The 13,724-nt window shown below is 40.3% G+C and overlaps 1 protein-coding gene across 4 annotated transcripts in view; it reads right to left on the minus strand.

Annotated features, from left to right (window-relative positions):
* mob2a (MOB kinase activator 2a) overlaps positions 1-13,724 on the minus strand; it is a 42,186-nt gene that overhangs the window by 1,847 nt on the left and 26,615 nt on the right. For 3 of the 4 annotated variants that reach the window (XM_088377924.1, XM_088377923.1, XM_088377922.1), the window contains exons 2-4: positions 5,689-5,849; positions 2,817-2,910; positions 424-548 (exon numbers count right to left, since the gene is read on the minus strand). In XM_088377924.1, the coding sequence (XP_088234050.1) occupies positions 424-548; positions 2,817-2,910; positions 5,689-5,849 (380 nt within the window). Of the gene's footprint in view, positions 1-423; positions 549-2,816; positions 2,911-5,688; positions 5,850-11,266; positions 11,445-13,724 lie in introns of those variants that run through there. The other variant, XM_088377921.1, reaches the window with a different exon arrangement.

A 13,724-nucleotide genomic window follows, 5' to 3' on the forward strand; every position in this document is an offset into this window, starting at 1 on the left:
CAGGGGGCAGCAGTGCAACATTTGGAGATACACTGTGCCCAATTGCACACAAAAGGGGGTTGGTTGTTCAAAGGATTAACATCAGGATTGTATTTGATATAAAAGTATTAAAGATTGGATTTTACAAACTTTGGTTTTATATTATTCAGAAAAAACAAACTGAATTTATTAGATGCTAACTAACGCATCATAGCAAGGGGTGCCAATAATTAGGGAGTGCAGTGTATGGGTCAACAAAAATTAATATCGTAATAATTTACAGTGCAATGAAAAAAAACAGTGAAATTATTGTTTGAATCGGCTTTAGAATAATTTTAAGGGACGCATGTCTTTTAAGCTATGGACCTTTTTGGACCATTTAAATTGTGAAATTAGGTTATTTCCCAATAGCCCTCATCTTCCTTTCGTGAGAAGTACACTTACCATATTTTGTAGGAAAGACTTCCTCATCTGTGACCAGTTTCTGACAAAGACTCATAACAAGGTCAACATATTGTGGCGCAGTGCACTTTGTCTTCTTCCCCTTTTCATCCTGCCAGTAGTATGTTCTGGACAAACAACAACAACAAGAAGAAAACATTAATGTGTGTTGAAAATTAACATTTGACAGTGGAGGAGCAGCGTGTAAATGAGGTCATCATGAATCATGTAAATGTTTTCCTTCAAATGTTTGAGGAAGGAGCAGCTGTGACTCGCAAATATCTCTTGCGACACAGTCTTTCATACAAACTCCAGAAGAAATAACTAGTAGGTGATCTTTCATCTGCTGCTCTCTGATCTCATTTTGGGAAAGCCACAATATGTGTCACCCTGTGGATGACATCAACGTCTTTTCAATGAACACAATGGTTTCTCTCACCTGAAGGAAACTTAGTAACAGCGAGTATTACATTTGTTTTTTTTTTTCTTTCCTTTCCTCCTCGAATTTATACATAAGTCAGAACACACACACTAACGGATGCTAACACTACTCAAATCACCATTCTATTGACTACTGGTAGGCAATAAAAAAACAAAAAACAATCAAGCAAACTCCTGCAGTTGATTGTGTGCCGTTTTTGTGAGACCTGTTCCAAAACTGATGGATCCTCAGCCTAAGGGGCTTAGAGATGAAGAATCCAAGTTATGCCACATTCAAATCCATAAATCTTAACTGAAATATCTTAACTGTTGTTGACTTTTTTTTTTTTTTTTACACTTCTTAAGAATTACTTTAAAAATTGTCGATGCACGTAGTTTTAGCCTGGAACAAATGGTTTTCATTGTTATATAGATCAGGGAAAAAGTGTGACTTTTTTTTTTCTTCAAACAACAAAGATCAAAACTCAAATATGAAGTTAAAGTTAATGTAGAGTTCAAGAACACTACAAGATATTGTCCCGTTTTTTTCCTCTGCTCCACATAAAAATTGGTTCAAATGACACGCCATAGCTTATAGTAACATTTTCTTCCCCAAATAGTCAGGGACACTGACACCACAGCCGCCAAAGACAAGCAGGAAAGGGCGGGCGGGTGATGAAGCTTACGTGACAAAATGGATGTATGGGACGAACACAAAGTGTCATCACTAACAAATTGTGTTTTGCTACTTTAATAAGCAGCCTTATGACAAGAAAGAAACAAAAAGTGATGAATGTCCCCTCTTTTTGTCTTTTGTTCCTTTTATTGTTCAAGTCTTTGGCAGTTTGCAATGCGTGGTTGCAGGTGTCACACTATTTACACAGACGTCACAGCTAGTCCAGACCAACCTTTCCACCCTGCTGCGAAAAGCAAAACCCGACTGACGTTGCTGTACCTACACAAAATGTACTTCTTACTGTTCCTCCATCTTGCCTCCTCATCACAGTGCATTTGTCAGAGTGTGGGAGTGCAGAGGTTCAGCGGCGGCTTAAGGTGACAGCCGCCGCAAAATGACTGTTGACTGAGAGGTTAAGTCATGACAAGCTCTTCTTTCACAGGGAAGCGGGTCATGTGTGTATTGTGCCTCAACGGTTGCTTGTGTCACGTGTGCATGTGAGCAAGTAGGTAATCTGGTTTTTCTTGTGCACAGAATACACAGGATGCACAAAAGGCAGCTCCTTAAGACAAGGCCACACACGTTAAGTCTGGAGTACACCACCCTGACAGGGTAAACTAGTTAGATAAATGCACTACTTATAATCAGCCACCTGCAAATTATTATATTGGACAAACAGTCTGCCGGTGTACAATGACTTTTGAAAGGCGCCAACTGCCATACAGGTCTTCTCAACTGTTTTAACGGCACACACATTCTTCCTTGGTGGGAAATGTACGCACGTGAAAATTTGTTTATTTAAAAAGGTCCTTCTATAACAGTGGTTTTATATTGGCGGAAGATGACAAGGTGTTGGTCACCTTCACTTTGTTAACTGACTTAAGTTCACATTCCAAGATGGACATTTGTGCAGCCTCCAGCTTGCTTGTGATGCTCAAAGTGGCTTAAAGGGGAAGTCAAGTCTAATCTTTCCTTTATAATAAAATGCTCGATGTGCCCCCTCTAGTCTAAATATCGTATACTGATTAATATAGTGCTTTTTGCAATATGAAATGAGTAGAATAATCCAACCGCACTGCAACTTCCTGTCTACTGAAAATAACCACATAGTACCACATGGTTCAGTTGCAGACGTCACATGACTAACGGCAAAAATCAGGTGAGGCATATTTGGACTAGTGGGGGCACATTATGATACACATTTCTGACTTCCATTTTAAAACTTTGTTGTTGTTGTTTTTTTACGGAGTGACATTTAAAGGTGTCACTATTCAGGCTAAAAGTGGCCCCTATTACTCACGTGTTGCATGCTGTCATGGCTTGACAGCTGTCCCCGGTGCAGAACTCTGAGATGGTGCTGTACTGCAAGTTGATAAGATTGAAGAATGTAGTTGCTGCAGGAACAAAAAAAAAAAAAAAAAAGTCACATAATGCCAATGTGAGTTGTCATTTGCTGCAAACAATTATGGTCTCTTAATAATGCTTATTGACGTCACAAGCTGCTTGTGGACTGTCAAACATGAGTCACAGTCACAAGTGGCACAATTAACCAGTAATTAAACAAACCCTCAAATGTTTGAAGTCGTAAATAAATGCAAGGCAAGGGATTTCAAAGAAAGGACAGAAAGATGTCAATTAATGTTCCCCAAACTCTGAAAATGAGGTGGAAGCCTGCATTCTTGTTGCCAGATAAAGAAATGTGTTTGCGTTTAAACACAACATTAATGATGACTCACAGTACAAAAGTAATGCATGCTGTTTGCTTATTATAGCGGCAACATTTAGGTTAACCACTGGTGAGCTACTAAAGCATTTCATGCTAAGATGTACCTGCAGGGCTTCCACAGTTAAAGCGTTACTTTCACAAGCCCCCTCGTCTCACTCTAGCGTGGGAAAACTTGTCCAGAGTGTTCATGTGACTGCCGTGCAACGTGACTCACTCTTATCTCGCCACAGAGTGTCGGTTGCCATTGCCGACAGATGGCTATGGAAATTGTGGAACTATTGTTCAAGTTCAACACAAATACTGAGAATTCTCAATGATTTATTACGGAGTTTGTCAAAACATGAACAACTTGTGCTGAGGCTTAAAAACCAAATGAAATGCCAGCGTGTACAAGTCCAAGCACAACTTTTCTGACTTGCTGTAGATAGAATGTTAACATGTGAAACGTGTTTTAACACGTCTCGTTTCTTCCTTTCCTTCCCATCTTGTGCAGCCCTTTTTGAATACAAGAGTGTACTTTCACAAATCCAGAACTTCTGCTCATAAGGACTCGCGTAAATGTAGCTAAGAAGAAAAAAGGGTAAACAGGACTGATAGCAAGGGATGGACTTGTGGTGTGATGTGTTTCTGGGAACGGGTTAATTTTGTGCCATGTCTGGATCCTGTTAAAGGTTTGGCTCTGTGGTTGCTACACCTCCAGCGGCTTCTCTTGGCTGACATTTTCACTCTTCACCTTTTTGTATTTCCAGAAAATCTCCTGCCTTGTTTTTCACCTGGCACTGCTCAGTCCCCTTATAGTGACAAAGGCGTTTTAGCACTTTGATATTACCGTGGACCGAGTCCAGCCGCGAATAGCTGATTGCTGCAAGTAATAAATATACCACAAATTATTATGCGCTCATGGCTGCTGACACTACAATGCAGTGAATATAAAAATAATGTTGGTGTTTTGCTATGAAAATAAAATCATTTGATGTTTTTGTCACTTTTGAGTCACGGATTGTGAGTAGGTGAGTTTTCGCACAAATAACCAATCGGTGAATTTGCAAACAAACTGCCATTGCGCGGCTCAAATCCATTTCAACAGGAAGTTAAAAAAGTTATGCCCGGCATAGTACACTGTTTCTATTATGGGAAAGACCATTTGGAAGAATAAAAACAGGATTTTACCTTAAATTGAACAACATTTATTTATTTTCAAACAAAATATATCCAATTTCTTACAGAAGAAATGTGCGCTACATTTTATAAATAAAATGTTCTTCCATTTTAAATTTTCTTAGCAAGTTATAGTGTCCCATCAGCAGTGAGCTATTTTTAGAATAGACCCTTGGGCTACTCATGTTGTCCTTGTAGCGAGGAGAAGCCACTGGCATAATTTTTTTAATGTATATCTTTTAGCGTAATGCACATTCATCAGAGCTAAAAGGGGATCCATGTTTGCAGCCCATCTCCAGAACTGTATCTCTCCTGAGGCTAAGGGGGGGCCTTGACTGATACATCGGGCTGCTGAGAAAGCGATTCATAAATATATTTTGGAACCTTATATAAAATGCTGGAGAGGCTTAACTAGGGCTATACGGTGTCACGCCATCTTCGCCCTCCTCCTCCTCCTCAGTGCATTACTGCTCTCTACTCTGAGGAAGCGGAAAAAGTTAATAGCAGGCAATTACTAACTTCAAAGAGCCAACTGGTTTACACAAATCGGCAAGCAGCCAGTCATATTGTGCCCTGCTACTACATCCCCTCCAAAAAGACAAGGGCAGATCGTTCCTGCTGACAGCCAGTGTTGCAATCAATTACAAATGTTAGCCAGTATTAGAAGTTAGTGAAACCTTGAACTTTTTCAAACCACGGTAAACCGGCAAACTGGGAATCAGCCATAACCAAAGAGGAATACAAAGGGTGTGAAGTGAAGACTGTCGAGTTTTTCCACAAGAGCCTCACCCAAGCATGCTTTATTGGACTTGGCTTGAACTGTTATTACAAAGGCTGAAAACACGTACAGTACATGTCCCAAAAGTCTAACGAGCCTTGTTCAACTTCCATCAAGTAATTATTATTTAGGAAGCATATCTCAACACTTGTTCATGTAGTACATAGGTGTCAAAGTCAAGGCCCAGGGTGCAGATATGGCCCGCCACATCATTTTATGTGGCCCCTGAAGACAAATCGTGCATCAACTTCATCTGTCAATACTAAAGTTACAAATTGTCTTCACTTTTAAAAAATACAGAAATTGCAAGCAATTTTTGTTACCATTGATCTTTTAAATATATTTGAACAGTTTTTACTAGTCTCCGGTTTCAAACTTAGTTATTCATCAGTTTGTTGGTCATAATGGCCCGCCGAAGGAAACTATGACTACGATGCGGCCCGTGACACCCCTGATTGTAGTGCATTTTATAAATGATATTACTTTCAAACATCGACCAGCATCACTTACTGTTGCTGGCGAGCCATTCGTGGAGGTCTATTTCTCGGGGCAGAACCACAAGCTCCTTTAGGTCAAAATCCACCACTCGGATTTTCGTGAACTCTGGCTCTAGGTATTGCTTCTTCTCTTCTGCTGGAGGCTTCTTTCCATTTGGTTTTGTCTTTGACTTCCTGTCAAACAGAAGAAGAAGAAAAGTCAAAATATTGCACTTTCATGCAATTAGGCAAATTAAACCTAATTTTACTTTTCAGGCATCACATTGGCAACAAAGAGATAAAATTGTATTTGATAGAATGTGGCATAAGTTAATTGCTTTTTGAATTGCTTACAGCAGTTGACAGCCAAATCATCCAAATGTTCAAAGTGAGGAATGACACTTTGCAACGGCAGATTGATTGGATTCACACCCAACATAGACTAAACAAAGAGCCTTGTGTGTTTGTACATGACCCTTCACTCTAACCTCTAACATAATGTCACCTCTGGAGCCGCAGACGGCCATCCGCGGTGCCTTGTACTTCCATTGCTAGTTTTAGCACAGGAATGTCACATCACACTTCCTGCAATTCGTGGGCTACAACAGACCCCGGTCCGACTCTCACCCTGTAGCAGTGTAGACGCTGCAATCTAAGGTCAAAGGTTAAATGACTTAATGCGCGAGTGAGTGTGACAAACAAACAGAAACTAATAGGCTGGTGGGCAACCTCTACAAAAAGTAGAGGATGTAATTAGTGCACAGAATTTTTCATCCTAATAAAAGTAATACATCTTAATAATTTATCATTTTTTTCTATATATCTTTTTCTATTTGATGATAAAATATATAGTTTGTATAGTAAACACATTTTAGACACAGTCAAATGTATAACAAATATAATGAAATGAAACTAAAATCCAAATCTCCATTGGCCAAATAAAAACATGCTTCAAATAGTAACGTTTAAGAATACTGGACTTCCAACTGATCTGATTGGCTATATAACGGGCGATATTTTGCACAATTTTGTGGTCATTGGCCAATCCGATCAATGACGCAATTGGACCCTTGAATTGAGCCATCACAGTTGCGGGGTTTTCCCACATATACAATTTTGGCTGCAAACGCCACCTCATCTCAATGCCTATGTACACTTCCATTGCATGACTAGCAATTAAATGAAGACATTATATTTTACTGTGAACATATTGGGAGCTAACCAAAAGAAAGCTGGTTTCTACATCCGATTGAAGAGAATGGTGACTCACTTCGAGCAAAAATTATTTTTCTATAGAATATTTTTTTAATCTGCTCACTCCACTCAGCAGGAATGAGGAAAAAAATTGGCATGAGACCTTTAACCAGTTTTTGTTTCTGCGACCATGTCACATGCTGAGTTCACCTGAGTCTCTATAGTTGGCAGATCCTGCTATAGAGTTCTTGATGACACTGGATTATTTTTTTTTTCTTCCTCACAGCGCCTTCTATTTTCACTACTTATGGGCTGTACTGAAGTACCACGGTGTTTACAGAAACAAGGAGAGAGGTCATTAGAACCAAAATAGAAAGAATTCTTCTTCAATGTATTCTTTGAGTCAATGGACATAAATCTGATAATTTTCTGTGACAACAAGATATCAACATTGCTAGTAGGGCAATAATTGATCTTTAGGGATTAATGTCAACTTCAGACAGCGACCAATTAGGGATTAACATTTTCTATTTGTACTTTGTCCTTTGCTCTTAGTTTTTTTTTTTAATAAAATCTTTAATAAAGGTTTTCCGCTCTCCTCACCTGTCAAAACAGCGCGTCGTCAAGCAAAGACTAAGGCCCCATTCCTGCCCCCTCTTTTCATCTTTGCCTGCCCTTTACCTTCATCTCATGGCAACTAACTGACAATCCCACTCTTTCACTTCTGATCAGACTCATTTTGGTTTAAATAATAGCAATGCCTCTCTCAAGTGCATACTTTCTACCCTTTTTCTATTCCTGCTTCCTTTTTTTATTCCTAAATATGCAAAGTAAGCAAAAGCTACACAGCGGTACTAACACATTTATAGAACCTTGCGTCATCGGTCTTCATGTTGCATCTTGTGGCTTAAGCAGAGCAAAGCGCTTCATCTCCAGATAAAGTCAGCCTCACATTACAAAGTTTTTGCAAATAGGTTCCTCAGAAATCTTCATTTGCCCTCCCCCTCTCCACTCCTTTCCTTTAGAAAACATTATGTTCACCAAGCTATTTCCTGCCGCTTGTTTCATCATTTTCCACACAAACACCTCCTCTGCGTCTAGTGAGGATTTGTGTGGTGAGGGGAGGTGAATTTTTGGAGCTGTTAGTTTATTTTAGGATAAATAAAACCCCCTCAATAGCAGAATTCCTCCTCCCCTCATACGTGCATGTCTGCCCTCACTACACACACAGCTTTGCCTGTTCTTGGTAAGGCAAGTCTTTGCCATAAAAGGCAGCAGATGCCCGTTTCGTCTCACCAGATCTGGGCAGCCCACAAGACCAAAACCAGAACTCTGCATATGGAGAATGGACTGTCTGGCGCCAGAAGGGACCCATCAACTCTCACAAGTCAAGAAAACCTGGTGTGGAAACCTATTAGGGTCATGTAAAGATTCTATGTGCAAAGTTTTTGCTGAGAAAAGATGGTGAAGGAAACAGACATGCTGGTGTTTATCGGCAATAAGGACATCGGGTTTGTATAGTTGGGTGACATGTATGTAGGTCGTTGCAGACAGAGCTATGGAATGTCTGACCTGGCAGCTGTTCAACTCCATCTGTTAGCCACTATCTTGCCCCCCTTTCACTTTCGCTAGCAGCAGCGCGACCCCTTGCCCACCAGTCATCTTTAGTCACAAGTGCCCAGCTTACAGTATGTTCAAATTCAAATATTGGCTTTGACCGACTGAATATAATGTAATAGATATTCTATTTCAATCGTGGGCGATTGCACGTTATGAAGAAACACAATTTATGTTGCAAAACTGTTTGTTCTTTGTCGACATGTATCAGATGTACCGATTGAGATTTGTCTTCTTTTTAAAGGCAATAACTTTCATCAACGAATCAAGCAACCAATGGTAAGAATATTATTTCTTAAAACGTCTTTGAAACGAGATTTTTTGTGCATTTTCTGGACTCACATAATTTAATCTGTTTCAGTCAAAAACAGGCTCAGAGGATGCTGTGAAAGAGAACAGATCAAGGTGAAATAAATAGTTGGATTTGAACATACTGACTGTGAAGCAAATAGACGCCTGTGGTTTCAAGTAGTGAAACAAGCACATCATTATTGCTTCAATATCTCCTGCCCCCCCTTTTTCACAACCCACCCAGCTGGTCACAACAGCTGTGTTCTGCACATGACAAGCTGCATCACAACAGACCTCAAGACATGCCCACACCAACAGATCATATCATAAACATAGGTAATGTTTTTTGGGGGTGTCCTTACTGTGATCAAATCACATCATTCTTGAATCATATAGGCCATGTATTGAGATATGAATCAAACTGTCTTTTATTGGAGATATGCACACCTTTACAGATGCAGCCTGTATACCAACAGTCACCAACTAACCCTGACTCGGCGCTATAGTGTTGTAATGATGCAAGCAAAATATTTGCAGGTACTTGCTTCTTCATCTGTGTGGGCTTCAAAAAGTTTCATCACCCTTAACAGGACCTTTTCATGAGCGGAGAGCAGCATCTGTCAGGAGGATCCATTTACTCTAAACCAGACTCCTGGAAGTATTTCAGGACCCAAATTGAGCATACAAAACTGTTCTCTTCCCTGAAACAACCACAGACCATTGAGACCAGCTTGGTCTCTGCAAAGCAAAACCACAGCAGCCATTACGGGGCTAAAAACAGCCCAAGCGAGCACGTTCAACAACTATGCAAAGCTCTGTTGGTCTGTCAAAGCTTTTGCCAAACTTTACGTGAAGACTCAAAAGCATCTATTTCAAGATGACCTCATCAGTTTTAGTTCTGTTGGAATGAGATAAGCAGCATGGGCAAACATAGAAAGCACAGCAGCTGCCTCTACTTAATCAGGAGCATCATTGGGGGGTGTCAGCCGCAACTATAAATCACTACATGAGAATTGCAGCCAGGGAACAAGCCTAAATGTGCACACATTGTTCCAATTCAACAATTTCTACTGTCCCAACACCACTCAGCCAAATGCTGCTTCCCCTTGTCATCCTGTGCTAAATCCCATTCAGTGGCTCAAGTGGCGGCAAAGCATCCAAGGGCCCCCTTGCTATTACTATAATAGAACCTCATCAACATCACAACACTAGTGTGTGACAAGAAAGTGTGTGTTTGTGTGTGTGTGTGTGTGTGTTAATCCATCACTGTAAGATTGGAATTGTTGTTAAGCACCTGGCACAAGCAAGGTGTTTGTGCGAAGCTTTGCTCAGACACACAAATTGGTTACGATATCTGTCAGACTGCAAACACTAAATCAAAGTCACACAAGGGTGTTGACAGAAATTAGTTTAGTAAGCAGCAAAACATAACAAACATGCTTCAGGAGTTCCCATTTTGCCCCCCCCCCCAAAAAAGCAATCCACAAAGGAGGAAATGTGTTAACAGAGGAGCTGTAAAAAAAAAAAAAACGATTCACATACAATCCTAAAACTATGCAACCTTGTAAACTGTGAGTGATTGAGTTTGGTCTGGAGATGTAATATATTAAAAAGCCAAATAACCTCTAATTAGTTTTAATTTAATTGTGGCGTGAGCTCCTGGATCCTTACCAACTTTGTAAAACTATTACTAGACTATATGCCTACAGAAAAGCCATCCAGTGCCACATTAAGATCTGTTCGTTCCCATCGCTAAAAAGACATGGAAGTTACCATTGTATTGCACTTTACATCTTCATCGTCAGCAGATTGAAAAGTATGGTCTGCTGCTGGTAGGTGTGTAAAATTGACCAAACAATTAGCAAAACAGGCTCTGTCATGGAGGAGGCCAATTATACATTTTGACATGGTTCACATAAAACACAACCAGGCTAAAAAGAAAAGTGTAAAGTGGGTTAGCAGGTGGACTTTGCTTTACAGTAGGCGCGTGTCCCTTGAATGACATTAGAATACAGATCTGGGTCATATGTTCTTCCTGTGTCATTTCGATCTGATTTCTGCCTATGAAATTATTCATTTATCAATTGTTCCACAGGTCAGGTGGAGACATTTATAACACGCTGATCGAAACCGGGACATGCGCCTTACGTTACCCCTAGGTCGCACCGAAAACAACTTTTCTGTCAGTGAAGTCATTTGCATGAGCAACTCCTGAAGCAGCGCTCTTGTAAGTTAAACGGTGACTCTTTAACTCACATATTCGTTCAATATTGCAACAATTCCGCTTCCATATCAATTGGGTTCTGCAGTTTATGCAGAGTTGAAGACTACCGAACCAATGTGCGTGAGCAGCTGGTTGATGCGCCGCGGAGTAACGCACTAATACACTTGTAGTTACACAAGTTGCAAATTCGACTATGCAAGAAAATACCCATGTGGTTAGTGAAGTACAGTGAATGCAGCAGATGAGAAGTATGAAGTAAAGGAAAAGTAACAATCATCATTTTTACCTCAGAACTTTTCCGACCGCTTGAAGCACCATTTTGCAACTTAGCCCGTTTTTAGAGTTTCTCTGGGAGTGCATGTCCGTTTTATCCCCAGATAAAGAGCAATATTCACCGACCATGGCTCATTTCGGGAAGCTGCTGTGTGGACGGGTCCGTAGTTCAGTGAAACTCACAGACTGCAACTCCATAAACTCCAAAAACGTTTGGGGCAAAGCCCGCCTCCTCGCATGACCTTGGTTCAATCAGAGAAGAGCAATGCGCTCGGTAGGCGTGCGCTGAAGACTTCAGAGCCTGCCCACGTGGACGTTGCTCAGGCTTCTTGCTCGATTAGTGTTGTTAAAATACATCACTGGCGTCAAACCCAAGGCCCGGGGGCCAAATACGGCCCGCCACATCATTTTATGTGGCCCGCGAAGACAAATTGTGCATCAAATTCGTGCGTCATTACTAGAATTGCAAATTGTCTTCAGTTTTAATAATATCTTTTTTTAAATATTTGACCAGTTTTATTCATCTGATTTGAAAACGAGTTATTTGACAGTTTGCTTTGTAGCTTTTATAATATGAGGTGCTCATACATTTATTTGGGTTGACAGTCATAATGGCCCTCCGAAAGAAGCTATGACTACAATGCGGCCCGCGAAAAAAAATGAGTTTGACACCCCTGTATTGAATACATCAACAAGTAGTAACGCTGTAAAAGAGGATCATAATCAAGCAAATAAACAAGTAAATGAATAAATAAATATATAAATAGTAGCGTTGCTGGATTTAATTCACAAATGTTTACAAAAACTACAAGCCAAATGCAACGAGTTATGATTGCACATGGTGACTCCTAATTCCAGTGCCAGTGACATTGAAGGACTAATGTCCCACTAAGCTCCTAAAATAACACAGTAAAGCAACCTTGTCGTGAGCAAGGATATAAATAACATGTCTGAAAAAGCAATGCTCATGATAAGTGGTTTCAAATGTGTCACTATTGGTGGTGTGTGAACTAGAGCGAACTAACATACATGTGAGACTGCAGTGAAATTTCTCCTGTTTGTGAAGTTCACCTGGAGTCCCACAGTGACAGGATGATTAGAAGTCAGGCGTGTTCGAGCATGTCAACACTGAAAAACCAGAAAGGTAATCAAACAAAGCCTGAATGAGAGCAAAGGGTGACTTACTTTGAATATTTGTAGTTTTCTGTGCATGTTTGAGAATGTATACAACATTATTTATTTAATTTACAGACTTTTTTTTTTAATTGAGGTAACATGAAAACTATTTCTTTATAAGTTGCATCCAGCACTAACCCATTGATAAGTTCTAAAGAAGGGATGGGAATTAGATAGTTATTTAATCATACTCCTTAACGTCTCATAAATTATCATTGGAACTTTATTTAATGGACTTGGAACCAATGGACTGTGGATTTAATTGACCGAAAATAATGTGCAGTCCACTCAAAATGCCTTTTTGGACGGTCGCTGTCAAAGTATGTTAGTTTCAGAATTGTCTTATGTTGTTGACTGGCGCTGTGGCGTAATCAATGGACAGAGGCTAGGTATGCATATTTCCAGGTTGTGTCACTGTTTTTCTGGATACATGGTGGAAGCAGGCTAACAGATGTGCCTACGTGACATGATCTTGACTTCTTTCACCATGTCAATTAATTAAATCTGTGATTGGATGAATGAGGATGCGGAGGCGGAATTTCCAACATGCAACAGCACGCGTGACGACTATTCTGACGTTACAGCTACATCAATCATCTGTTCAAATAGCAAAATAATACATTTAATGTAGATAGTATTACTGCCTAATTACTTTCTTGACATCCCGTTCTCCTCGACCATTACTTTGTGTTTTTGTCAACTACTCGGACAAAATTTATGGTGAAATTATGGGCTAAGTCAGGGAAAAGTGGACCCAGAAAAAGACGCGCTAATCTTTGGGATCTTACAAGCTAGTATGTGCACTCCCAAGTATGTGGGTGGTACAGGAAGTTCAGGAGATAAAAGAGATCATGAGGGTGGATGCAGTATTTGCAAACATGTCAGTTGAGCATAATTACTGTCGGAACGTCTGAGGCGGTGCATGTTTGTATATACAGAAAAAGCCCCATGTGGGCCAATGACACTATCTGAAACAAAATCAAAGGGACAATGGGAGTGACAGGTGCTTCGCTGCACCGTCATCCTGCATGACTGGCTCTCTTCCTGCTTACCAGATTGGGTAAGGGTAGGGTGGCATTGCTGGGTGGAGCTGCACAACCCATGAAGTGGTAGCCCAGAACAGAGGACTGGCTCATTATTTTATTTTGTTCATAAATAATTCAATAATAATTTAATAATTTGTTTGACAGGGACTGTGTACATAAATGACCATTTCTGTAGGTGGACCTAAATTAGCCAGAGGGCTATTTTTCATCTGTAGTCTCCGAGGCAAGGTGTGTGAAGTGTCTTGGGCA

Source organism: Syngnathus floridae, chromosome 6, assembly GCF_059516105.1.
Source record: "Syngnathus floridae isolate MCC-2025c chromosome 6, RoL_Sflo_1.0, whole genome shotgun sequence".
NCBI classification, from domain to species: domain Eukaryota; kingdom Metazoa; phylum Chordata; class Actinopteri; order Syngnathiformes; family Syngnathidae; genus Syngnathus; species Syngnathus floridae.